The sequence below is a fragment of the Heterocephalus glaber genome, unplaced genomic scaffold (assembly GCF_053883595.1).
Source record: "Heterocephalus glaber isolate CG9 unplaced genomic scaffold, H.glaber_assembly_v1.0 deba00000768, whole genome shotgun sequence".
NCBI lineage: Eukaryota > Metazoa > Chordata > Mammalia > Rodentia > Bathyergidae > Heterocephalus > Heterocephalus glaber.
In genome coordinates, this window is record NW_028258162.1 from 583,338 (window position 1) to 610,451 (window position 27,114).

The 27,114-nt window shown below is 50.0% G+C and overlaps 2 protein-coding genes across 3 annotated transcripts in view; both read left to right on the forward strand.

Moving 5' to 3' along the window:
- Hrh1 (histamine receptor H1) overlaps positions 1 to 9,932 on the forward strand; it is a 54,953-nt gene extending 45,021 nt beyond the window's left edge. Inside the window, exons 3-4 of one of the 2 annotated variants that reach the window (XM_087207176.1) lie at positions 2,763 to 2,980; positions 5,605 to 9,932. In XM_087207176.1, coding sequence (XP_087063302.1) covers positions 2,821 to 2,980; positions 5,605 to 7,055 — 1,611 coding nt within the window. In that variant the 5' untranslated portion in view covers positions 2,763 to 2,820 and the 3' untranslated portion in view covers positions 7,056 to 9,932. The remainder of the gene's footprint in view (positions 1 to 2,762; positions 2,981 to 5,604) is intronic. The other variant, XM_087207177.1, reaches the window with a different exon arrangement.
- Positions 9,933 to 11,074: 1,142 nt separating this feature from the next.
- Positions 11,075 to 27,114, forward strand: part of Atg7 (autophagy related 7) — a 247,482-nt gene continuing 231,442 nt past the window's right edge. The window contains 2 exon segments of the mRNA XM_087207180.1: positions 11,075 to 11,164; positions 11,333 to 11,584. The gene's annotated coding sequence lies outside the window, so the exon portion shown is untranslated.

The window sequence follows — 27,114 nt, forward strand, 5'->3', positions numbered from 1 at the left end:
GTCTTCTATTCTAATAATTTTTTAAATTTAAACATTCATTGTATTAGCCAGGCACAATGGCACGCATCTGTAATCTTAACACTGGGGAGGCTGAGGCAGGAGGATCACCATGAGTTTGAGGCCAGGCTAGGCTACATTGTGAGACCTTGTATCCAAATATATCAGCTGCCCAGGCCACATCCTGGGCTCAAAGGAATGTTGACGCCTACCCATCTGCTGGCTCGTAGCTCATGGTTCTGGTGCGATGCCATCACCTTAATGCAGACATGATGATCTGCTTCTCCCTTCAGCCCCATTGAGACTCTGGACAGCCAGCAGCACTGTGGGCTGTGCAGAGCTGATCCTCCTGGAGCCGGAGGGAGGAGGTACCCACAGGCTGAGCCGAGGGCCAGCCCTGCAGGTAGCAGAGCGTGGGTGTGGCTCGGGCTCCTGCACAGCACACAGGTGTCCTCCTGCCTCCCCCAAATGTCCTTGTCTCCAGCACCTCCTCCAGCTTCCATTCCATCTGCCCTGAGCACAGCCCTCATGGGCGGCCGCCCAATCCAGCTGGGGTCCCCTGGGTGGTGTAGGACCAGAGGGGAACCCACGTCTGGTGCCTTTGCCACAACTGCGGGCCTTCCAGAAGAAACACAGGGCACCCACTCATGAATCTGCTTGTCAACGCAGGTCCCTGAAGGAGGGGAGAGTCCGTGGCAACTGTTTTGAGGTTGCATGGAAGGTAGAGAGCAGGGCTGGCATCCTTGGCATGGGACAGACCCAGTGCTCAGCAGCTTCAAGCCTGGTCCAGTGCTCTGCATTCATCTTCTTGAACTTTTTTTTTTTTTGAGACAGAGTCTCGCTATAGAGTTCAGGCAAGCTTTGAACTCACTATGTAGCCCATGCTGGCCTTAAAATCTTAGCGATCTTCCTGCCTCTCAGCCTCCTGAGTGCTGGGATTACGGGTGTTTGGCACCACACCTGGCAAACATACATAGTTAATCTGTGTGTGTGTGTGTGTGTGTGTGTGTGTGTGTGTGTGTGTGTGTGCTGGTGGTGCTGGGGATCAAATCCAGGGCCTAAAGCTGTGCTGGGCAAGCTCTACCACTAAGCTATACCCTAGCCTACTTGAAATTCTTAATCACTTAAAAATTGTTCCCATGAGGGCTAGGCTGTGGCTCAGTGGTGAGCTCTGGCCTACAGTGCAGAGGCCCTAGGTTTTATCTCTAGCACTAGGGAAAGGGGGGTGGTGCCTGGGGCCCCAGCTGGGTGGCAGGTCCCCAGTGGCTCATGAGCAGTGGGCGCTTTTCTCCTGTCCCCCTGCTGCCCTCGTTGTACATTCCCAGTCTCCGTGCCTGGCCCCATGGGACCCCGGGCCTGGCCTTCTTACTGGGAAGTGGCCCACATTCATGTTCCTCAGCAGTCTGTCCCCAAGGCGCTCTGCTTCCTAGGAACTGGCCTGGCAATCAAGCTGGGTGGCCGCCACGGTCTTTCAGGGTGGTCAGTATTTTCTAGGCCCGGCGCCCAGGTCACCTGCTCCCAGAGGGAGGGAGCTGACCCCGCGTCCCCCAGGCCAAGCACCTGCTGCCTTCCAGAAATCCTTCACTGGAGGAGCCCTGGGAACCAGAGTGCATTTTCCTCCTCCAATCCCACCAGTGAACTGAGTAGGAAGCTCGCCCCAGGGAATGTTTGTTGAATGAACAAGGCCTGAACTATTTCACAGCACTCTGCCTTTTGGTTATTTATTCATCTTTCTATTTTTTCTGGCACTGGGCATGGAAGCCAGGGCTTCATGCATGCACACACACACACTCTGCCACAGAGCCGTACCCCCAGCCCCTGAGCTTTTGTAAACTTAAAAATCTCTAAGGCCGAGGATTTAGCTCAGTGGTTTCACTGCCTGCTGTGCAAGCACAAGGACCTGAGTTCAATTCTCAGTACCAAAAAAAAAATCTCTGTACAAAACACTGTATCCAGGCTGGGAGGAGAAAACGGGATAAAGAATTGAACATGCAATCATCAGCGAAGAAGATGGTACATGCTACATTTCTCCCAACATTTTATTGTGAAATTTACGGATTAAATAGAAAAGTTGGAAGCATCTTACAGCGGACACCATATCCTTACTTCCTAGGTTATGAATTTACATGTTGGTCTTTGTGTGTGTGTGGGGGGTGCTGGGGATTGAACCCACAACCTTGCGTGTGCTAAGCAAGCTCGCCACCCCTCAGCCACGCCCTGGCCCCCTATTTTGCTCCTTTTACTCTAACATGTATCTGTTCATTTATCCATCCCTCTGAACATCCATCCATCCAACCTATATTTTGGTTCATTTCAAAGTAAATTGCAGACCTTGTAGATTCCACTCCTAAACAATATACTACACTAAATTTTAGTTCAGTGAAATCAACTCAATCATAACATTTATTTATTTATTTTATTTAGGTACTGGGGATTGAACTCGGGTCCTTGCGCTTGTGCAGCAGGCGGTGAAACCACTGAGCTAAATCCCCGGCCATAACTTTTATTTTTGAGATGAGGTCTTGCTCTGTTGCCTAGGCGAACCTCAGGTTCCTGAGCTCATGTGATCCTCCTGCCTCAGCCTCCCAAGTAGCCGGGACTACCAGTGCATATCACAGCTCCAAGCAACTTTTCTTTTTGCATCAAAAAGAAAAAAATACAGATTTTCACACAAAACAAATCATTTTCTTTGAAATATTACTTTTATATGCTAAATGGTACACACACAATTAAAAAAATAGGTTTCTGTCCCCTCTGTGCCCCAGGCCCTGAGAACAGACAGAATGACACCTCTAGGAGAGGGAGGCTGCTGCTGCCCTGAGAATGCCATGCTGCAGAGCATTTCGGGAGCTCCTCCTGCATCCTCCTCTGGGAGACACTGGGAAACACAGTACCCTGAGAGATGCCTCCTGCCTCAGCGACCTCCCTCCACCCAGGCTGCCTGTAGACAACCATAACCAGGCTGGATTGGGCGGGGCTACAGGTGAAGCTGCAGGTGCTTGGGTTTGTGGTGGGGATGGACAAAGCCACCAGCCTGAGCCGTAGGCTTGGGAGTGTCCTCAGAAGGGTGCTGGCTGGGTGTAGGGGGGGTGTAGGGAAGGTCCCCGAGGGAAGAGTGGCATGGGCAGGCAGGACTTTGTTGCAGGATGGAGAGATGTTGAAGGAGCCAGAGGAACTTCAATCAGAGAGCAGGAGGCTGCTCTCACCATGCAGGGCAGTTCTGGGCTGCAGGAAAATGTGGGAGCATACAGCAGGAAAGCCACCACACTCAGCACTCGGGAGGCTGAGACAGGAGGATCACCATGAGCTTGAGACAGCCTGGGCTACATAATGAGTTCAGGGCCATCCTGAATGAGACCCTGTGTCAAACAAACACAGCAAGGGAGGCTCTGAGGAACCTGGGGGCATCTCTAGAGACCTCCATTCCACCATCCCAGGACAAATTGAGGTTGTGAAATCACTGAGAAAATCAGTGGCAGAGCCAGGGCAAAATCAGTGCTACCCAAGGGATGCTTTCCCAACAAAAGGATCAAATGCCATAGGGGCTCGATTTGGGGGGGGGGGTTGCTTGATTTTTGTCTTGAAAAATTATATAGATTTAGCTTTTTACTCCAAAATTTATCTGGCTTTGTCTTAATGTAAAAAGAAACTTCCTTTTCAATAAGGGAACAAGAGAAATTGATACGCAGTATTTCTCAGATTTTCTTAAAATCATACTACTTAGTAATGAATATGAAAATCTAACAATTGCTTTCTGTAAGTTTTAACCCCTACTTCCATTTTCCACCTGCTTTAATTCTGATCTTTAGTGCCCCCAGTGCCCATGTGTTGGAGGCTTGGCCAGCGGGGAGGCACTACTGGGAGTTGGCAGGAAGAGGTGGGGCCTAGTGGGAGGCTTTTAGGTCACTGGGGTGTGGCCTTGGAGGGGGCATTGGTAACCTGGACCTTTCCTTTAATGTTCAGTTCCTACCATGAGGTGAGCAGTTTTGCTCCACCACACCTTCCCCGCCTTGGCCTTCCAACATCCCAACCAAGAGTCCAAATGAACCTATTCTCTTTATAAGTTCATTACCTGTATCTCAGGAATCTATGACAATGAGCAGAAGCCCACACGCACACCACCTCCTTGAGGACACAGGTAGAGGAGACACCAGCTGTTTTCTGTGTAGCCTTCACTAGTAGAGGTTTAGTGTGACACAGCTTGTGTAATAAAAAGATGCTTCTTGTTTTTCAAATATGAAAGTGAAACAGCCGGGTATGGTTGTGGTGCACACCTGTAATCCCAGCACTTGGGAGGCTGAAGCAGGAGGATTGCCATGAGCTTAGGCCAGCCTGGGCTACACAGTGAGTTTGAGGCCAGCCTGGACTCCATAGCAAGACCCTGTTTCAAAAATCCAAAAAAGAAAGAAAAAGAAAAAAAGGAACGTGAAATGATAAATATGCTTTTGAATAACATAGCCCTCCCTCCCATTTGAAAACATCTCTTCCTCTTTTTAAAATAATTTTTGCAGGACTAAGGATTGAACCTAGGGCCATGCACATGCTCAGTACATGCTCTACCAATGAGCCACACCACAGCATGAGACCCTTCCTATTGGGCTACTGGGCACACTTTGGGATTGGGGTCCTCCTGACACCCCTCTATACCCTCCCATGCTGGAAGGATTCCAGCTGCAGGCAGAATCCCCCTGGACTGTGGCCTAAGCAAAGAAGGCATCTCATTATTCCTCATATTAAAATCCTGGAGGAAGCTTCCAGAGTTCAGTCAGCAGGATGCTGAGCTGGCATCTTGGTGGTTTTCTTGGCCCCCAAAATGAATCCCATAGTACCAGCCACCTTCCCCAGTTCCCTTCAGGGAGAAAGGAAGAGGAGCTTTCCCTGAATGCCACCTGCATTTCCTTGGCCCAGCAAAGAGGAACTAGTGTACTGCATTCAGGTTGGACCCATCTGCTCTGGCCTGCCCTTCCTGGAACATGTGCAGGATGAGACTGACTCTGGTTTTGTTTGTTTGAGACAGGGTCTTGCTCTATAGTCCAGGCTGGCCTCAAACTCACTACGTAGTCGAGACTGGCCTTGAACTTGCAGTGATCCCCCTGCCTCAGTTTTCCGAGTGCTGGGATGACAGGTGTGTGCCACCACACCCGGCCCTAACACTAGTTATTTACTGCTTAGTTTTGGCTCACCTCCCTCCCTAGATTGCAAGCGCCAGGAGGGCTGAGAGTTTGTCTGTTTTATTCACTGCCATAGGTGTTACACCTAGAACAATGCCAGGAATTCAATAATTGGGTTTATTTATTTATTTTGACACCGGCTGTGTAGTTCAGGCTGGCCTTGAACTCACTATATAGTTGAGGTTGGCCTTGAACTGATGGCAATCCTCCTGCCTCAGCCTCCTGAGTACTGTGATTACAGGACTGATCCACCATACCCAGCTTCAATGAATTGAATGAATGAATGAATGAATGAGTGGGGAAGGGCAGCCCTGGAATGTTAGCTGGGTAAGCAGATGTTAGATGGCCCAAAAGCACCCAACCCAGTTTGGGGAAGGTGATGCTGGTGATCAGGAATGTCTGACCTCCGGCCTTGTCCTTGTGTCTTTCCTCCCAGGGATGACCCTGATGACCCTGTTCAATTCCTCCTGTGCCCCAGAAGACAGGATATGCAAAGGCAATGGGACAACCACGGCCAGCCCCCGGCTGGTGCCTCTGGTGGTGGTGCTGAGCAGTGTGTCACTGGTCACCGTGGTGCTCAACCTGTTGGTGCTGTATGCTGTGCGCAGCGAGCGGAAGCTGCACACTGTGGGCAACCTGTACATCGTCAGCCTCTCCGTGGCCGATCTGATTGTGGGTGCCGTGGTCATGCCCATGAGCATCCTTTACCTCCACATGTCCGTGTGGACCCTAGGCCGGCCGCTCTGCCTCTTCTGGCTCTCCATGGACTATGTGGCCAGCACAGCGTCCATCTTCAGCGTCTTCATCCTGTGCATTGATCGCTACCGCTCAGTCCAGCAGCCTCTCAGGTACTTGAGGTACCGAACCAAGACACGTGCATCGGCCACTATCCTGGGGGCTTGGCTTCTCTCCTTCCTGTGGGTGATTCCCATCCTGGGCTGGCACTTCATGGCCCCGACGTCGGGGCCCTGGGAGAACAAGTGTGAGACGGACTTCTACGATGTCACCTGGTTCAAGATCATGACCGCCATCATCAACTTCTACCTGCCCACCCTGCTCATGCTCTGGTTCTACTTCAGGATCTACAAGGCCGTGCGGCGACACTGTCAGCACCGCCAGCTTATCAACGGGTCCCTCCCTTCCTTCTCAGAGATGAAACTGAGACCAGAAAGCACCAAGGTGGACACAGGGAAGTCGGGAAAGGAGTCGCTCTGGGAGGATCTGAAAAGGCGGTCGAAAGATGTCAGTGGGGCGCCCGCCCCGATGCCATCGACTGGAGCCCCCATGGTGACCACATCCAAGATTGTCTTTAGCCAAAAGGAGGGTGGAGAGGCAGGCACTCTGCAGATGCCCATGGTGGCAGTGGGAGGTGGCAGGTGCTATGAAGCTCTGGACCACAGGCAGAGCCAGCTTGGGCCTGGTGAGCAGAGCCAGGTCGCATGTGACATCAGAGCCATGCCGGAGGATCGGATGTTGGTGGACAGGCAGTCCTTCTCCAGGACCACAGACTCTGACATCAGTCTTGAGGTGGCACCGGGTGGCAGGCAGCTGTGCAGTGGGTCCAGCACAGGCCTGGACTACATCAAGTTCACATGGAGGAGGCTGCGCTCACACTCCCAGCAGTATGCATCTGGGCTGCACCTGAGCCGGGAGCGGAAGGCAGCCAAGCAGCTGGGGTGCATCATGGCAGCCTTCATCCTCTGCTGGATCCCCTACTTTGTGTTCTTCATGGTCATTGCCTTCTGCAAGAGCTGCTGCAGCGAGCCTGTGCACATGTTCACCATCTGGCTGGGCTACCTCAACTCCACGCTGAACCCGCTCATCTACCCGCTGTGCAACGAGAACTTCAGGAAGACCTTCAAGAGAATCTTGCGCATCCCTCCCTGAGGGCTGGGCAAGGGATGCGGCCAGGAACTGTGGCTCTGTGTTGGCTCCAAGGAGGCAGAGGGTGGGAGCCTGTGTCTTGCAGGTACCTGGGCTTCCTGCAGTGGAGGCCACAGTGTTGGTTAGGGGCTGAGTGGTGAAAAGGTCTCAGCAGGTGGTGCTTGAAGAAGAGCAGGTGGCGGTGAGCAGCAAAAAGACTGCACTGGGAGCAGTGGGGGGGGATCCACAAAAGCCCAGTGGGCACCTCTCTCCAGAACCCATGCTGGGGCCGCCCGAGCTTCTACCTTACCCTTTCTCACCCACACGTGGCTTAGAGTTGGCAGGAAATTATGCAGCATGCATGTCCGTGTTTTCTACCCCAACTTCCTTTGGGTTCTTCAGTACCTGGGGACAAAAGCTGCCTTCAAAAGAGAGAGACAGGAAGCAATTTGAAGGGGTGCATGTTCAAAGCAAAGGGCCAAGGCGAGAACAGCCGATGTCCCAAGGGCTGGACCAGGCATATGGCATTGGCTCTCACCACACCACGAGAGGAGGGTGGCACGTGAGTTCCAGCTCATGCAGGAGCAGAGTGAGGTTCGGCCATGTGTCACTGGGAGCTGAAGGTCAAAGGTCGCAGAGGTAGCTGTACAAGGAAGTCAGGGCGAAAACCCACCGGGGTTTCAGCTTGTCCTAACACATTTTCTCCAAAAGGCAAAAATGTGTCATATTACAAGCCCACACCTACACACAAGATTCCCAAGAGTGGTGACAATTCCCCAAATGACATGTAAGGAAGAAGAGCAGCTGCCTCAGAGCAAATCTCCAGCCACAGAGGGAGACTCCTGGAAGGGACAGTGGACAGTTTCATCTGCAAGTCAAGAGGTCTTCGTGTTCTTTTATAGTCTCCCTGTGGAGTCAAAAGTGGCAAAGCCGTGGGGACGTGTAGTTTATATGATGCTTACGTCGCAGTCTGGTTGTGATATGTATTTTAAAACTTAACATGTATAGCAAGTGGAAATGCTTATCCACGCAGATCTTCTGTGTCTTGTGTTCCTGTGTGCATGACCTGTTCACATGAGATATTTTTACTTCCCTAAAATGTGCTGTTTGAAAGGATACTGCTCTATGATTTGTTCATTTCTCCCTTTTGGAGTCCCTTGGGCAGAGAAAATGTACAGGAAGGTGCTGTGGAGCATGACAAGACTCTAGCAGGGTACTGGTTGCTTTCTGGTCACGTCTGTAAATGTCTTTCCAAAAGGATTTTGGAAGAAGATTCACTCTCCTTCCACTTTGCTTCCTGGAAAGTTCATGCTCAAAATCGGGGCACTGCAGAGATGTTATTCCTGGTGTCAGAAGCTGCCATTGCCAGCTGAGATCAGCGCTTCGGAACCAAAGAAGCCTCAAGGGACCCTCGCTCACAGATGGGGCCATGTGCCCAGTGTGGGGATCCCCCCAGCAACAGGGACAGAAATGGGAGTGAGCCTGGTTTTGGGTTGGAGTCCTGGATTTGGGTCTGAAACGAACAATAAATAGACACTGTCAGAACCTAAGAACCAAGATCTGTCCATTAGTGTGTGCAGTGCCTCTGCTGCTCAGAGTGTCAGGAACAGAGAGGGCTTTCATACAGATTTTAACAATGCACTGAGTCAGAGCCAGACATGGGGGTGAACACCTACAATCCCAGCACTCTGGGAGGCTGAGGCAGGAGGATCTCAAGTTCTAGCTCAGCCTGGATGACTTAGCACTTTAACAAGACCTTGTCTTCAAAATAAAACTAAATAGGGCTTGGGATGTAGCTGGTGGCCCTGGGTTCAGTCCCCAGTACAAGAAGGAAGAAAATAAAACAAAACCCAGACATTAAGCCAACCTCTGCTGCAGGGAGACAGGAGCGTGTCTGGCTCTCGTGGCCCGGACTGGTGTGGCATGTGCGAGGCTCCCCTATGGGAAGTGTGTGTCCTGCTCTGCTGACTGCAGCACAGGTGGTGACAGTGGATTGACCTCAGTCTCTCTAGTCTTGTGATGTATCCTCACACTGTCTGAGAACGTTCTCTGCCTTTCTGTGGGCCCTGAATCTCTTTTCTTTACTTTTCTTTTCTTTCTTCTTTTGGTTTTTCGACATAGGGTCTCACTATTTAGCCCAGGCTGGCCTCAAACTCATGGTGGTCCTCCTGCCTCAGCCTCCCAAGTGCTGGGATTACAGGCATATGCCACCCCACCCAGCCTCCCTGAATCTTTCTTGATGCTCCATGGTCTTGGTGCCCAGTGGGCTGCCCTGCTTTCCCCACCCAGGCTTTGGGTAGGTCTTGTGTGAGCTGTACCCTCATCCCTAACGAGGAGCCGTATTTACCCCTGGAGTGGTCCTTAGTTCTGGGCCCCACAGCCATCTGGATGTCCAGGCCTCCTCTGTTAACATGAACTTTCTGAGCACTGTCCTAGGCCATTCGGAGACAGCAGGTGGCCCGGGACAGAGAGATGTGGCTTCAACTCTTCAGGGCTGGGTCAGAGCTGAAGGGGTGAAAACAGTCTGGGGATGGTTACCAGGTATGCAAAGCTATTCTGTGCTGCTCTAACAGCATTCCACAGACTTGATGATTCATCCTCGCTGCATATCCCTAATCTGAAAACTGGTGTGCTCCAGAATCTGGAACCTTGATTGCCAACCTGCAGCCACCGCAGGAAGTTCAGATTGTCCATGTGGGTGGCCAGCAGAGACACTTTTGCTTTCCGATGGTCCGGTGTACACAGACTGTTCCATGCACAAAATCTTCCTATGAAGAAAATCACTTTTGCCTCTCCTTTGAGACACCTGCGAGCTTTTGGTTACAGTGGTTTCTGTATTGCAGTAGCTCCCCTCCCACCCCTTGGAATAATCCTTTCCAGTAAAGTATCCTTGCTAAGTCTGGATTTATTCTCATTTATTTATTTATTTAGAGACAAGATCTTGCTATGCAGCTCAGGCTGGCCTTGAACTCACTGTGATCCTCCTGCCTCACCTCCAAGTGCTGGGATTACAGGTATACACCATGCCTGGCCTCATTCTCCTATTTGGCAAGAGTCAAACAATTCTGGGCCCCAAATCCTTTAAATACGAGCAAGCCAATTAAATTTTCCTAGTGTAGTTGGGCATGGTGGCCCAGGCTGTAATCTCAGCACTCTGGAGGCTGAGGCAGGAGGATCACCATGAGTTTGAGGCCAGCCTGGGCTATATAACAAGACTCTGTCTCAACCCCCCCCCACTTAAATAAATATATAAATAAATAAAATTTCCTAGCCTCTGATCTAGGATAATATTAAAACAAAGCCATGAGGATCCTTGGGAGGATGAGGCATGAAACCCTAGAAACACCACAGGTGACAAACAGCCACTGCTGTCCTCACTGTGTGGAGAGGTCCAGAGTTCCTGTGGGGAAGGCTCCCGGGCAGGTTGAGGAATCTTCCTGTGCAGTCCCACCTCCTGGCCGACACCCAGTTCTTGAGCAGGAGCGAGGTTAGGGCTTGACAGCTGGAGAGAAGAGAAAGAGCGGCAAGATCCCTGTCAACTTTCATTGGCTGTCACATATACAACCTTCATCTCTCTCTTCATCTGCCTGGCGATTGGTCCTGGTTGTCTGATGTTGCATCTTTTGGCAAATGGCAGCGATAACTTCTGCCAACCTCTGAAGTCACTGACACTTTTGTGTGGGGGTGGGGTGGGGAGGGTACTGGGGATTGGACCCAGGGCTTTCACTACATCCTCAGCTTTCCCTCTTTTATTTTTTATTTAGGGACAGGGTCTCGATAAGTCGCCCAGGCTGGGCTCGAACTTGTGATCCTCCGGCATCAGCCTCCCAGAGTGCTGGGATACTGGCACACGTGGGCATTTTTAAAAGCTCGACCTGCGTACACACATTCCCGCCTCAAAAGAGGAGCTTCTCTACCAGTTTTTGCGGGACCTCGCCCACCTCGGTGCCACGCCTTCCGCACGACTCTCGTCCCGCCCTCTTCGCCCGGTGCTAGGGGCTCCTTTCCCGGAGCAGCCCTGTATCCCGCGCTCATGCGCGTCCAGCTCCGAGCGGCTGGGGGTGGGTGGGGCCATGTTGCGTCATCAGGGCGCGCTCTGCGGACGCGCCCCGGTTGCCGGAAGTTGGGCGTAGGTAAGTGAGCCTTGGCGGCTAAGGCGGAGGGGGTCTCGTGGGGTTCGTTTTGGGGGCCCAGAGGGGCGCGGCAAGCCGGTCAGTGGGGAATGAGGAGCGCCGCGGGGCTTAGGACTCTCCTCTCACGCCCCGGTGGGTGCTGATCCGCCTGTCGTCCCCTCTCACTAGCTCGCGGCAACGTCCCCGTCCGCCTCGGGTCCGCGCGGGAGCTCCGGGTGCTGAGGTCTCGGAGTCGTCCTGGCGGTGCTGGGTTTGCCGGAGACTCCGGCTGTCGTCCTTGGTCATCTGCGAAATGGGAGGCAAGACGCTTTGTTACAGGAGGAGGCCACAGGAAGAATCTCCATGGGCGTCTAGCTCAGGTTGCAGATGCCTTGCTGTGGCTGAAAGCTGGCAGGCCCGCGCTTCCTAGGAGTCAGTCGGGTCAGAAATGGAGTAGAACTTTGATTTTTACTGAATTTTATAAACACGGTACTAACATGACCTGGGAGAAGCGAAACCAAAGAAGCTATCTCCTTACTTCTAAACACCAGCCACGAGTACTTTTTTTTTCGGTCGGTACCTGAGATCGAATTCCGGACCTCGTGCTTGTCAGGCAGGCGTGGCGCCACTGAGCTACATCCCGGCCCACGAGTATTTTTTTTTAAGTGGCAACAAACTCAGTTCTTTGAAAAACAACAACAAAAAACCATGTGCAGCTGTCACCGGTCGGTCTGGCTTTTAGTTGGGAGCCTCTGTGTCCCACGCTTCCTTTTCTGTTGACTGCTTGGAGGGTTTTTTCTGTAACACCGCTGCCCACTAACCAATTTTCTGCAATGACAGAAAGCTCACTACTTCTAGTTGCTCTAGTTTGGTCTTTCCCCAGTTCTGACTTCAAGCCCTGTGCTGAGCTGAAAGCAGTTACCCAGTAGTCTCAGCTCATCGACCCTGCTTATTAGGCTGCTGGGATCTGCCTTCCATTAATTGCCCTACACATCTTTGAAAGCTGCTAGTTGGTCTTTCCTTTCCCTCATTTCCCTCTCTTGGCTGAGGATATTTAATGTATTTACTCAGGATAAGCTCCACAACAACAGAATTTTCTCTTATATCTCCAGCATATAGAAAAGTGCCTGATGTATTGTATGTGCTGAATAAATATTTGGTGTTGACTAAATGAATATTGAATGTCTGATAGGTGTTGAGCATTATTGTAGGCACTACAGACAAAAAACCCTGTTTCTTGCAGTCTAGGTTTTTATTTTTATTTTTTATTCAACTGGGGATTGGACCCACGGCCTTTGCACTGAGCTACATCATCGGCCCATTTTATTTTCCAAATTTTGAAACAGGCCTTTCTAAGTTTCCCAGGCTGGGTTCCAATTTGTGTTCCTCCTGACTCAGCCTCCCAAATTTCTGGGATTACATGCATGTGCCACCATGTCCCAGTTATGAAACCTACTGTTTTTGAGTTTTTTTGAGGCAGTCTAGTTCTGAAGCTCAGGCTACCCAACACTCGCTGTGTAGCCCAGGCTGGGCTGCAATTTGGGATCTTCTTGCGTCAGTCTCCCAGATTGCTGGATTACAGGCATGTGCCACCACACCTGGGTCATGAAGCTTTATTTTTGAGGCAGGGTCTCCCTTTGTAGTTCAGGCTGGCCTTGAATTCACTATCCCACGCTGGCCTCTAACTCATGGCAGTCCTCCTGTCTCAGCCTCCCAAGAGCTGGAATTACAGATGTGTGCTACCACACCCATCTTGAGGCTTATTTTGTGATAGTTGTAGTGGTGATTATCAATAAATATATTTTTAAGGAATGGTAAATGTTTCAGCTCCTAATAGGTACTCCAAAAGAGAAAACAGGATAACAGGATAGAGAATAATTTGGGGGATAGAGTGGGAACTATTTTCATTTATTTATTTTTGGGAGCTGTTTTATTTATTTATTTATTTTTTAAAATACACTTTTCCTTTTTTTTTTTTGGTACCGGGTATCAAACTCGGGTCCTTGAGCTTGCGCAGCAGGAAGCGAAGCCACTGAGCTAAATCCCTGGCCCTTTTGGGAGCTGTTTTAAAAGCCCACTGGACAGGAGGTGAATTGTGAGCTAACAACTGCATGACGAAAAAGGCAGTCCTCTGAAGTCTCATCTTGCCCCTAGTTCCCTCAGTACTCCCTGCGTACTCCAGACTTGAGCTGGTTGCAGGAGCAGCCTGTCCGAAGCACTCTGCTCCTGTCTCTGTGCCCAGGGTGTCTCCCTGTCCGTTTCTCTTGGCCAACTCTTGTGTGCTCTCATGTGACATGATTTTGAAACCTTATAAGGAGCCGAGGTCTGGGTTCTCTGTTATTGAACCACAGGATCCCTTTTCTGCTCCCTGCCAGCTGTCACAGAATACACATAAATGTTTAGTGAGCATTTGTTGGGTGCCTGACTCTGCACTTTGAGGATTATGGAATTGAGCAAGAGATGTATCCCTGTGCTCAAGGGAGTTCAGTTTTATGAAACTGTTGCAGAGGTTTGGTGGAGGTGCTTTGGGTGCTTACCAACCAGGCTGAGGGATCAGAAAGCTGCTGTGTGGGTTGCAGCTTCTCCAGGTTCTAAAGGATGAGTAGGATGTGCAGGTGGCCAAAGGTGAGTGGCCTGCAAGGGTCAGCAGTGTTGCAGGTTGAGAGTCAGCTAGAAAGGGAAGTGGGAGCCACACCATGGGGGCCTGTGGGCAGCAGAAGAGGTGGAGCGGTATTGTGGGAATCGGGTGAGGGAGGCTGGCGGCCCAGAAGGATGGAGAGGGGGGTGGGTGTATTTGAGAGAGAGAGACTAGGTGGGATTTGGTGGACTCTGAGACATGGGGAAAGGAGGGAGACCATCGTGAGCATGTTGGAGTGTGGGTGACTGTGTTGTGTGGGAGTAAGCAATAGCAGAGCTCTGTGGTTAGTGTCTCTGAGATTTTATTTGGACATAGTTGGCCTCTGTCTTCCACCTTCGTCCATGAAAGTAAAGCTCATGAATGCCTTCCTCTTCCTGTCCTCCTCTCCTGATTGTCCCACCCTTGTCCCACTGTCATGAGGTCTGATTGTGCAAGCAGGGAGACTGAGATGTTTTTGTGTTTGAGGCAGACTGGGTAACGCCCTGTAAACTGGATCTCTATCCAGCTCCAGAACAGAACTGCCTTTGGGATTTTCTGGCTCCTTCCTTGTTCAGGGTCCCCTCCTTGAACTTGTTCCAGTTTGTCAGTCTCTTTGAGCATGCATCGTCGAAAGGAAGTCTCTTTCCTCAGGGGTCCAGCATGCAGGGTGAGAGTGTGCTTTCCTCAGGTAATCTGAGTAACCCCAGTAATGCTGTAAACACATGATGCTTTTGCCTGTGTTACCTGCTGTGTCCCCAGACAGGCTAGCCAGGCTGGCCCTCAGTGCTCACAAGTGTCCCCCAACAGCCGTTTCCCTGGGTCATTCCTGTCTTCAAACCTATCACTTTGCCTTTTGTTCTGATTGACAAAAAGCTGTATGTCTGAGCCTCATTCCTTTCCTGGGCCTCATGATCCCATCTCCTTTGCCTCAGGGTCCTGGTTCCCTCACATATTCCTTTTCTCCTGCTTCCCCAGCCCTTCCCTTCTCAATATGGTGCCTTCAGTTTTCTCATCTTGGAGAAGAGCAACACACCCTGTCATTAACATCTGCCCCTTTCCAGCCCGGGTTCTTGGTTCTTGGAAGAGTGGTTGGGATTGCCACCTCTACGTCCTCAAATCATCTGCTAAATCCTGTTTCCATCCTGTCACTCTAGCAGAATAGCTGTCTTCAAAGCCGTCAGAGCTCCTGAACACTTCCTTTCTTCTCTTTTAACCTCTTGGCACATCTGACATTACTGACCTTGCCCTTCATCAAGCCAGTCCTGCTTTATTCCATGTGACTGTCACCAGATGGGGTCCGAGGAAGCCATCACCCCACCCCACACACAGAGCAGGTTGGTCAGCTCTCCTTGGGATGCGTCAGTAAGTGGCCTCGGCAGGTCTCCCAGGTGGACTTAGTGAGAAAACAGGGAAAGGACCTCAACCCGAGGATCAAGGGCACAGTGCTGAGGGAGAGGTCAGACCGGCCTGTTCGCAGAAGAATGAGACAGGATTTTATGGACTTGCCAGGTAGGGCAGAGCCTGGCTGTTGTCATCTCAGTCCTGGTTTTGCAAGATGGCTCCAGAGGCGTCCTGAGTCCTCACTGCTGTGGGAACAGTGTGGTTCGCAGGTGATGACTGCCGCTTCTGCTGGGGGCAGGGCAGCCTTGGAGGCTCCCTGAGATCCGAGGTGACTGCAGGTTTAGAGCCACAGCTGGAGACTGGGGCCTCCCCGTGGCTGAACCTGTGCATCTTTTATCTTGCTCTCCTGGTCGGGAAGGGGTGGCCACAGGTGACCAGATTCAGGCCTCAGCCCATGTGGTGGCTTCTAGACAGCCACTCCCAAAGGTGCACCCATCCCTCTGCAGCCACGTAGGGTAGGCCACAGCCAAAGGCCACGCTTTGTTCTGCTCTCAGTTATGTATTGGGTGTCTGTAGGCCCCTGTAGTCCCAAGTGAAGAGTCACTTGGTGTGGTAGCGAACACCTGTAATCCCAGCACTGGGGAGGCTGAGGCAGGAGGATTGCTGCAAATTCAAGGCCAGCTTGGCCTACATAGTGAATTCAAGGCCAGTCTGACCTACAAAGTGAGACCCTGTCTCAAAAATACAAAAAACAACCCTCGCCCCCAACCAAAAACCAGGTGAAGAGTTGCTGGGTTTTTTTGTTTTTTGTTTTTAGAAAAAACTGCTTGTAAGTCCCTGACTGCCTCAAAAGAAAACATGAACCATGCCGTTTTCTTTTTCCCAGTACTGAGGATTGCACCCAGGACCTTTGCACTGAGCTACGTCCCCAGCCCTTTTTAATTTTCGTTTTATTTTGAAACAGAATCTTGCTAAGTTGCCCAGGTTGGGCTGAGACTTGCAGTCTTCCTGCCTCGGCATCCCACAGAGCTGGGATTATAGGCATGTACTGTACCATCAGGCCCAGCTCAAATCATGCTCTTAACGAGTCTCACCTTAAGGGCTCAGGAGCTTGCTTGTGTGCTGTCCCTGTGGTGGCCTCTGGCTGTCGTGGCCATTTCCCTCTCAGTCCCCACTGTGGGCTCTCTTCCTCCTTTTGCCCTTGTGCCAGTGTATGCCAAGACTGCCCGCCACTCTTTTTCTCACCTGTGGCTTCTACACTCGTTTATGTGTCCACGGCCCCTGCTCTGTGTCTTGTTTGAGCCCGGTTTCTCCCAAGTGCTGTCCTCAAACTCAGCTCATCTCCCCCAAGACCTGCCACTCTGTCTCCATCCTTGCTCTTGGCTACTTTCTCCTGCTTAGTCTTCGGAGTCATCTGTGACTCTTCCTCTGGGCTCCTCCCTCCATTCTTCAGGTGCAGATCCCTGTGGAAATGTAGCTCGTGGCTTCCTCTAAGGGCCCTGCCCGCAGAGTGGTTCCCAGCTGCTCTGCGACACTGCCCCTCAGAGCTCACTGGTGTTCCCAGACTTCTTGTGCTGTTCCACTCCTCCTTGGTTCAGTCATCCTATGGGGTGCTGGGCTGAGTGGATGCTGGAAAACGGTGTGAATGGAAAGAGTGGAAAGCTGTCCCAATCGTTTTCTCATGGAGCTTTTGCTCTGGAGGGAAGACCGACACCCACAGATATGTGAAATACCTGCTGCTGTGCTCTGAAAATGGGGTGCAGGGGTGTGGTCCAGAGCGTGGCCTCCTCAAATGGGAGGCGAGAAGGGAAGGAACTAGGCAGTGGAGGTAGAGGTGGACAGGGACATTCCAGGCTATTGGGGGCATGTGATTTGGGCCAGAGCCGGCCCTGTCCCACCGGTGGTTGCCTGGTCCCTGGTTCTTGCCTGGAGCTGCTGCCGCCATCCATCCACCTCTCCCAGACGGCCAGGGGTCATCTGAAGCATGGTGGCCTCTCTAGTTTGCTTTGTTCTGTACAGTAACTAGAGAGAGGGAGCCATGCCAAACACTTTGCAATATGCAGTGAGAGTTCACAGCAAAAAAGTCATCCCACCCAGCATGCCAGCAGGGACCCCTTTTGAGACTCAACTGCGAGATCTGCAAACCTTGGCTCAGGAATTTCTCAGGGAAAGGGTCCTCCTGTCGTTTTCATGTAGCTGTCCCTGCACAATCCTAACACCCTCTGGCAGACACTTACCACACAAGACCAGGCTGCACTTATCTGCCCCCAAGTTTTGATACCATCGTTCCTGTTATCTTGCCTTCAAAACTGTTGCACCAGTTCAATCCCCAATACCAAAAAAAAATAAAAACAAAAACAAAACCGTTCCACCTGTAGAGGCAGGGCTGTAGCTCTGTGCTGCTGAACCCGGAAATACAGCACAGACCCAGTCGATGATATAAATGTTTGCAGAAGGAATGGCTTGGCAGAAGTCCCAGTGTGTTGACTTGCGTTTGATGATGTTGGCTCTGCTGTTTGAGGCCTCCATTGCATTTGTAACAGCATCCTCACAGCATTTTTCATGATAGGTGGCATGGACAGATGAGGAAGAGACTTCAGAGATGTCTCAATGTACAGTGACTTAGCTGGAAAGTAGCAGAGGTGGCATTTGAACTCAGGCCTCTGGCATAGGAACCTATACCCTTCCTCATCTGTCCTGTGACCTGCAGGGAACCAGGCTGCATTGTTTTCTTGAGCTTAAATTTGGAGCCCTGTATTTACCTGTTTGGAATTTTTTTCCCCAGTGGTGCTGGAGACTGAACCCAGCACCTCCCTTGTGCCAGGCAGGTGCTCTACCACTGCTACAGCCCCAGCTCTGGGATTTTTGCTTTTGTTAAAATAGGCCTGCCACTCTGGATGGGTAGAATCTTTTTTTTTTTTTTTTAATTCTGAATTTGCGTGTAGCCCACCTAGCTCAGTCGGTAGAACATGACTCTTAAATCTGAATTTGACTATTTCTTCCTGCTTCTCATCTTAAATAAAATTGATAAGCAAATCTTCTGTATTGTTAGCCAAGTCAGCAGTAAACTGTGGTAATAAGAATACCTTATTGAGTCAGACATGGTGGCACACGCCTGTTATCCCTGCACTCTGGGAGACTATGTGGGTGGGGTTCCCAGTGCGAGGTGACTGAGGGTGTCAGGGCTCCATCACAACTCTGGTGAAGAAGCCGGCAGCTCTCTGTCACACAGAGTGGACCAGAGGGACCTGAGGGACTCAAGTTGGCAACAGAAGGACTGAACTTGGCCTTTCCCCTCTCTCCTGTCCCTCATTTTCTCCTTTGTCACCATTCCTTCCTCTGAGGCTTGCCACGCCATAGGGCATCTGTTCTCCACAACAGGCGAGGGTGGGGCAGACCTCACTTTCAGGAGGTTGTTTCAGCAGAAGGCGCTGTGAAGTCCACGGGTGTTGCAGGGTGCAGCGTGGACTTGGCCACCTATCCCTGAGCTGTGTGGGAAGCATTCAGAGCAGCCCCAGGGGAGGCTGGAAGATGAGGCCTCTGCCTGCAGCATTTCTTCCCTGAGCCTTTAAAGCCTCCCCTGCTCTCCTCTCCCAAAGCGAGCAAACAGAGCTCCAGACACAGAAATTACCATGAGAGAACTTTCCTTACTGCTGGGTTGGTCTCTGTTGGTTTCCTGCTCAGGGTCCAGTTTCCCAGCAACAGGATGTTTTGTGTTTTTGTTTTTTCCCTGTGAGTGTGGTCTCTTTGCTATCAGTGTGACCACTTCATATCCAACAGTCCTGCCCTGGCGTGGTATTTACTGTGTCTGATTCCATCAGAGCCCATGGAGGGAGCCTCATCCCAGGAAGCACTTCTGCTTCAATTAATTTCATGAGCAGCAAAGCCAAAGTACTTCCCTCTCCAGTATCTTTAGTAACAAAATGCCAGAAAACGTTACAGCAGTGATATTTCACCGAGGCACCTTATTTAGCGGAATGCAGAGGTTTTGAATAATGTGAAACTTAAGTAGGACCTCTCTTAATGTTGGATGAATACAGCACTTGAGGGCTCTTTGTAGAATTGGATTAGATTGAACATAGCAGGTTTTGTTCTATTTTTGTATTCAGCTATAACATGCACATAGGCACTGTCTTTGTCACTTTCATCATCACTGGGACAAAATACCCGACTACAAATTAAAGGAGGGGAGGTTTTTTTTGGCTCACAGTTATGGCAGTTTCAGGCCCTGTTCTGCAGGCTTAAATACAGAAGTGGCTTGGTGGAAGGGTCTGGCGAAGGAAAGTTGCTTACCTCATGGTGGCTGGGAAGCAGAGAGTAAAAGTGGAACTGCAGAGGGAGATAAACCCTTCCAGGTCACCCCCCAGTGGCCGCCTCTTCCATCAGGCTCCACCTCCAAACATCCCCATGGTCTGATCACTTTCTAAAAGCCCCACCTACTGGTGCAGGAAGCTTTGGGGGAGAGACAGCTGGATAGAAACCTCAAAGGCACTGAGCATAAATCTGTCACTCATGGTTTTTTACATGGGTCTGTGCCCTGTAAGCACCACCCAACTCCATCATCCCCCTGTCCCCAGGGGCTTCCTCATGCCCTTCGCAGTCAGTGGGTCTGAATCCTGCTGTGACTTAGATCACATTGATTGCTTTGGCTGTAGTAGCATCATGTTCTGTTCTGCGACAGTTTTACATTTATGGAAACATGACAAGACTGAGAGGAAGACCTCCCATTTGCCCCTCTCCCAGAGACTCCATCCAGTTTGATCCCAGTTAGATCCCTGGTAAAGGCAGAGCACCAATCCAGGGTCACCTACTGCCCCTAGTTGTCCTGGCTTTTGTCTCTTCTGCTCTGAGACAGCTCCTCTGTCCTGACTCCTGAGATCTTGACACTCTTGAAGACTGTAAACCAGTCCCTGTCACTTTGCAGGAAGTTTTTCAGTGAGTTTATCTGTTGTTTCCTCCAAATAAAGCCCAGGTTAGATGCTGTGTTCTTCCTTTGCATTCCGTCACATGGCTCACAATGTCCAAAATTTTAGCCTTCCTCAAGCCAGAGTGCAGTATTGCACCTTTGAAGCAGCAAAAAATAGTGGGTTTGGAAGTTGGTCCAGCCCAGGGGTCAGGTGCTGCCTGGAGCCTTTCTTTTTGTGCAGTCTGGGAGCAGGGGATGATTTCTACATTTTTCAAGGGTTAAACAAGTGCAAAAAGGGAGAACATGACAGGAACTGTGACCTGCAGTGCCTACAGTGTTTACATCTGAGCCTCTTCAGGGCAAGCTCTCCAGCCCTGGCACAGTAATCCCATCATCCAGTGTACGCCTGAATGCTCCCTCTAATGGAAAATTCATGGTCTCCCTGACCAAGCGCTGCCTACTTGGAGAACTCAGTGATGTTTAAACTCTATTGAAATTTGCCTGACTGTAGCATCCATCTATTGGCCTGTTGTGGGAAAAGGGAGCTATTATTTCCATGGCGATACTTATTGAGCAAGTACCATATTCTTGGCACTATGCTCAGGGCTGGAGAGAGGTGAACAAGACATGGTTCTCCTATCAGACATCTCCCAAGTGTTACTTCTGGGAAGCAAAGCCCTTGAGTTGTTTTAGGCTTTTGGGAGTTTTTTTGAAGCAGGGTCTCACTATATAGTCCAGGCTGGCCTTAAATTCACTAGGTAGCCTGGGCTGGCATCAGTCCTCCCGCCTCAGCCGCGTGAGTGCTGGGATTACAGGCCTGTGCCACCACACCCTGCTCTTCTGTAAACCAGGCTTGGACAGAAACTTAGGATAAGTGCTCATTCAGCAACAGCCTCCAGGCTCCCACTCTTGAGAGCAGTTCTTTTCATTTGAGAGTCTGAAATCTGACCCAGGTTTGGGTGGTAGGCAGGGCCCCGGGGGTGCGTGTTGCTTAACTGCCAGCCCTGCTGTTTCAGTTTGGCCTTGACTGTTTGCAGCGCTGCTGGATGCCTGCACTGCTAGGATTCCTGTCCCATTACAGTGTTGAGCCCCCATCTACGCCTGGACTCTTTAATTGGAAGTGAAAGTCCCAACGTGTTTCACTCTTGGGCTTCACATCCTGAATGTGATGGAACAGTTTCCTATAAAATCATCCCTCGCTCTCGTGGGGGCCTGCGTCAGTGTCATCCCTCGACCGTGTCCATGGCGCAGGTTCTCTTGGCTGCCTGGGAGGTCCAGGGAGTCTTTTGCCTCTCAGGTCGAATGCCAGTTGCAGATAAAGAACTCTGCTGCCAGGACTCACTTCCTGATTCCCTCGGACCAGACTTCTTTTTTACTTTTCTCAGTGCTAAGCTTTGAACCCAGGGCCCTCACATTGCTGCTTTAACATTCTACCACTGAGCTACATCCCCAGTCCTATTGTACTGTACTGTTCTGTTCTGTATTTTATTTTATTAAGACAGGATCCTGCTATCCTCCTGCCTCAGCCTCTTGAGTAGCTGAGATTGCAGGCATGCATGAGCATGCTCACTTGATCTTTGCTTCTTGCATCTTCCTTGCAGCACCAGGACTGCGTTGACACGTCATACACACATACTTAGGCCCCTCGGTGAGTCCTGTGACTTGCTCCTGTGTCGATGTTTCTGGCAGGACCTTTCTGTTTTCCCAGCCTGTGTGGCAGCAAGCCTCAGCCTATCCTCTGGTGAGACCGGTTCTTCTGTTGCCTTGAGAATTTCTCCAAGGCCACGTGAGTCCTAAGATGTTTGAAAACTGGTCTCTGGTGGAAATGACCTTCCCAGTGTGCCTGTTTGTGTCTTCCTCACCTTTCCTCTATGCGGATTTTGCTTTTCAGCCTTATTGAGTATAACTGCTTTTCCAAATGGGTGTCCCAGTCACTTTCTACAGCTGCCCAGGAAGTTTTCTTTTTTGCCTCTGGGATCTTCTGGCACTGGGAAAACTCCATCTTGATGGCCTTAGCAGGCGACCCCAGTTTTAGAGCACATGGGTTAGCATTGAACTTTTATGTCCCACCTGATGGTCCCTTCTCAGTCTGCCACCATGTTGATTTCCTCAAATGTGGGATGACTGCTCTGCCTCTGGCTTGCTTTATTTATTTATTCTCTTTTGCCCACTTGTTTTGACTCTACTGGGAAGGAGGTTATCATGGAAATGAATTTTGAAAAGATTGGTTATTTTTTAGCTTATATGGGGCTGATGGGCAGAATAGAGGCTCCAAACAGAGGTCTCTTTCTTCAAGGCTGTGTAGCCTGGAGACGAGAGGATCGCTGAAGCCAGCATGCCTGGGTTATAATCTCAGCAGGGCCGCTTCCTATGTGACTATGGGCAAGTCACTTAACCTCTCAGTACCTTAGACTTCTCTGTTGGTTTTTGCTTTTTTGAGACAGGATATCACTATGTAGTTCAGGCTGGCTTTGAACTTACTATGTAGTCCAGGCCAGCCTGGAACTTGCAAAGATCCTCCTGCCTCAGCCTCCCCCACTGCTGGGATTACAGGCATGCACCACCATGCTCTGCTTTTCTGTAAAGCAGGCGTACATTGCCACTTTGGGGTTGTCAGGAGAATAGGTAAAGCATTTTGTGGCGTGCTAGGCATGAATGAGCATTTGATAAGAACAGTTACAGTTCCTGCCATTGTTTGAAGTTTTAAAAAGGTGTTCTCAGAAAATCAGGCACAGTTCATGGTGGCAAGAGCAGTAATGAAGTGTTCACCATGGAGCAGGGAGCTTGGTACCTGGGCAGTGTGTGTGAAAGACAGCTTCATGTGGGGCTGAAGAGGCAGGAAGAATCCTCCTGGGAGGGCGGAGCAAGGTCTCCCAGGAGCATCAGCCCAGGGTTAGGTCTGGGGGACAGCAGCTTCTTGCCAGGCCTGGGAGGTTCTGTGTGTTTGTTTGTTTGAATGAGGGAACCACTGTACACATTGATCCTGGTGGCGAGGGCCTTCTTGTTTAAGGGATAGAGGACTGAGGCAGCGACCTCGCACATGTCCCTGCAGGCGAGGAGGTAGGGACAGTGGAGCCATGTGTGGAGTGGGGATGGAAAGGTCACACACCCACCCGCCTAGGAAGTGTACAGCTGTGGAGGACAGCGGGTCTCGTGTAGGCCTGGGATTTGAATCCTGGCTCCTGCAGACCTCGCTGTAGTGGGAAGGTGAAGGCCTTACCTCTCCTAGCCTCAGTTTCTCCCTTTGTAACAGGAGTGAGCGCCATGCTTCCCAGTGTTCCCCGTGCCTGGTCCCACCTGGCCAGTGCTCAATGGCCCCTTCCTTGTCCTAGGGCCTTGGGTAAGGGTGGCCTCCATGGATTAGTGCCTTCCTGCCTGTGAGGGAGACACAGATGCTGACTTGGTGGTTTTTGCCTTGGACCTGTGCCGGGTGCTTGTGTGGCGGTTCTGGAAAGTGAACTAGGGAGCCCAGGGAAACATCCCTTTTGGAAAGTATCTGTTCACTTTGGGCTGTTGAACCTGTGATGTCTCAGAAATCCAAGTCCTGGCCGTAAAAGACACTTAGACACATGCTTGAAGGTTAGGACTAGAAATAGAGTCCTGAGATTGGTTGGACATTGATTTAGAAAGTGAAGGATTTTGTTTTGGGAAATGGTTACAGCGCTGGACAGGGTTGAGCACGGAGCCCTTCAGACACTGGCAACAGGAAGAAAGCTGCAGCCGCCTGTGGAGGAGGTGGGGAAGGGAGACTGAGGCACAGGTGACAGAGCAGGAGCGAGGTGGCAGTGGCAGCAGTCTCCAGGCAGGACCTCAGGGCCCTGCCCCCCACCAGCTCTGCAGGGACCTGGCCAGAGGTAAGGAAAGTAGAAGAAATCTTTGGGATGGTTGAAGGACCAAATGTGTTTTACATGGCAGAGGTGCATTCACATACGCGTGATGTGATTTAGAGGTGGAGATGATAAACTGTGGCCAGAGGTCAGGGTCACTGGGGGCTGGTCATGTCCACGGGCTCCTGGCCATGATCCTAACCCTTCTCCCCTCGAGAGGAAAAATGGGGTGCACACACCTTCATTTTTAAAATGCCCTCGATGCTGTGAATGTTTGAAAGCCTTTGGTCTAGCGCTGTCTGCAGCTTGAGGCTGGGAACCCTGCTTGGGAAGCAGAGAATTACAGGGACAGCGATGCGCTGTCTGTTGCCATCAGTGAAGCTTATCAACTTTGTAGTAAAATATTTAATTATTCTTCCCATCTCTTGTTTTCTCTTTGTTTTTCTGAGTCTGTTTGGCCCCCATTGTGAAATTTTCATTCATTCCCAAGTGGGCTTCTGTTGCTGAATTGTGTTTTCAATGTGCAGAGCATTTCAGCCTGTGAAAAAGAGCCGCCGAGGTAGAGTCACCTGCCCCCTGGAACCCTGGACGCAGCCAGGCCCTGCCCTGTGGGGATCCTGCTGCTGCAGCCTGGCTTGGTTTTTTTTAACAGTTTTCTCAAATTGTGCTTTAGAGAGCCGCCACCGAGCTGCTTTTAAGCACTAAAATCCAATGGCATTGACTGGTCATTTTCTTCGACTTGTGGAGTCCTTTCATTATTAATCTTCTGAGTTTATTGCTCTGGGCCGATAAATATATGTTCCCACTCCTGCTAATAAACAGATGCACCATGCCGGCATACCGACTGCTGCTGCTTTCTTTGGTTGCCCTTCTGGTTTCATTCCTTTTGGCCCCCTGCCTGTGGGCCTGTTCTAGGTCGTGCTGGGCCAGGGCTTTTCTCCAAAACACCAGTCCTTCTCACCTGCTGGAGTGCCTCTTCTCCATTCTGGGCCCACCTGCCCTGCTGCCATGATTTCCTCAGGCCAGCCTCTCCTTGCTCTGCCCTTGTCTGTGGGTAAACATGTCTTTTGTGTGTTGTTATTATTATCCTTCTGAGTCTTGCCCCTCAAGTGTCTTTTTTTTTTTTTTTCTGGTGGTGGCACTAGGGATTGAACCCAGGGCCTTCCACTGAGCTACATCCCCAGGCCTTCTTACTGGTTTGAGATAAGGTTTCATTAAGTCACCCAAGCTGAGGTCAAACTTGAGATCCACTGGCCTCAGCCTCCCAGAGTGCTGGGACTTCAGGCATGAGCCAGTGTGCCTGGCTGGAGTCTTTTCTTTCAGTGGAGCCTGAAGAGCGCCTTCCCCTCTGTTATCCCCTACCCACAGCCCCATGGTACTGGGGATCAAAACTCGTGTCTCGTGCATGCTACACACAGGCAGTTTTAATTTAAAGGAACTTGTCAGCAAGACTCATCGTATACTAATGGTTGCAGTTGGGTGGATTTACTGAACATGTGTTACTGTGTTCTTACGACATCTTTCCCAACCAGCCCGCAGAATCCAGATTAAAGGCTCCTTGACTGCAGTTATGACCAGAGCAAATGCTCCCTTGTTAGCTAAAATGCCACATATGGATAATTCCTGGCAAATCATCCCACAGATCACAGTCAAGGCAGGGATGCTCTTACCTCCCTAGACTATGTAGAGACCTTATCACTGGCTGCAGAAGGAATAGTTGGTGTTGGATTTAACTTGGGCATTTGTATGAAATTTAGCTATTTTGTTGGATAAGGGCTGTGCCTTGAAGTCTGATGAAACCTATTTTATGTAAATTTCTTGGTTATAATCTAAAATGTGTTTTTTCTGTTTTTGTGGTACTGGAGGTTGAACCCATAGAGCTACATCCCCAGCCTTTTTCATTTTTTTTATTGTCTTCCTGCATTTTTTATTAGTATATTATTGTTTCTACAGATTCATGGGTTTCATTTTGGAGACTTGTACATGCATTAGCATACTACTTTGTGTTTTATTTCCATTTATTTATTTATTTAGGTACCAGGGATCGAACTTGGGACCTTGTGCTTGCGAGACAGGCACCAGAGCCACTGAGCTAAATCCCCGGCCCCAACTACTTTAATCAACCTCCCTCTCCGCCGCCACCATTTTTTATTTTGAGACAAGCTCTTACCAAGTTTCCTAGGCTGGCCTCAAACTTGTGATCCCCCTGCCTCAGCCTCCAGAGTGAGTACTGGGATTATAGGTGTGCCCTACCTCACTCAGCAAAAATGTGTTTTTAAAATATTTCAAAAAATAGCCAAAAAATAGCCAGGCACGGAATGGTACTCCTATAATCCCACCATTTAGAGGCTGAGACAGGAGGATTGCAGCAAGTTTGAGGGCAGTCAGGCTACATAGTGAGGCCCTGTCTCAAAAAAGAAACAAACAAAAATTTTTTTTTTCTCGAAAGGTACTAAAGTCCTCACAAATTTAGAAGGCAAAGAAAACCTGCTTTTTAAAATCATTTCTTCAGGATTCTATTTAAATGCAAGCTGCAGTTCAGTTCCATAGTTAGCAAGGCATAAAAGATGCTTTTAATCCCCCCCACCGCTGTCTGACTTGACAGAATCAGACTGATGTATCATAAACAATGTCCTATGGGGCTGAAGGTGTCGGGACACACCTATAATCCCAGCTACTTGGAGGCTAGGGCAGGACAATTTAGTAAGATCCTGTCTCAACATAAAATTTACAAAAGCCTGGGGAGGTAGTGTCAGACTGCATGCCTGGCATGAAGCCCTGGGTTCTGTCCTACAACTGAAAAAAAAAAGTCACTAAAGGACTCTATATAAAGGTTTTCTAAAGTAAAGAGCCTTTAATCTTGCTAAGTTGGTATTATTGGATTTATTTTTATATTTAAATTTCTATATAATTTATTTTCTAGAAACTCTCCACATTTTACATAAAAAGCGACACATTTAGTACAGAGTTCTGTTTGATTTTTATTAAATTAAATGGAAGCCAGATGTGGTGGCACATGCCTATGATCCCAGCACTTGGAAAGCTGAGGCAGAAGGATCGCCGTGAGTGTGAGGACAGCCTGGCCTACATAGTGAGTTCAAGGCCAGCCTGAACTACATAGCAAGACCCTGTCTCAAAAAACAACAAAAAACCAAACAAACAAAAAGATTAAATGGAATGTAATTAAATCAAGTTACACTGTATAAGAAGCCTAGTTTGGTATTTCAGGAGAAAATTTTAAGTACTGAGTAAAACAAATCATTGAAAAGCTGTATAGTTA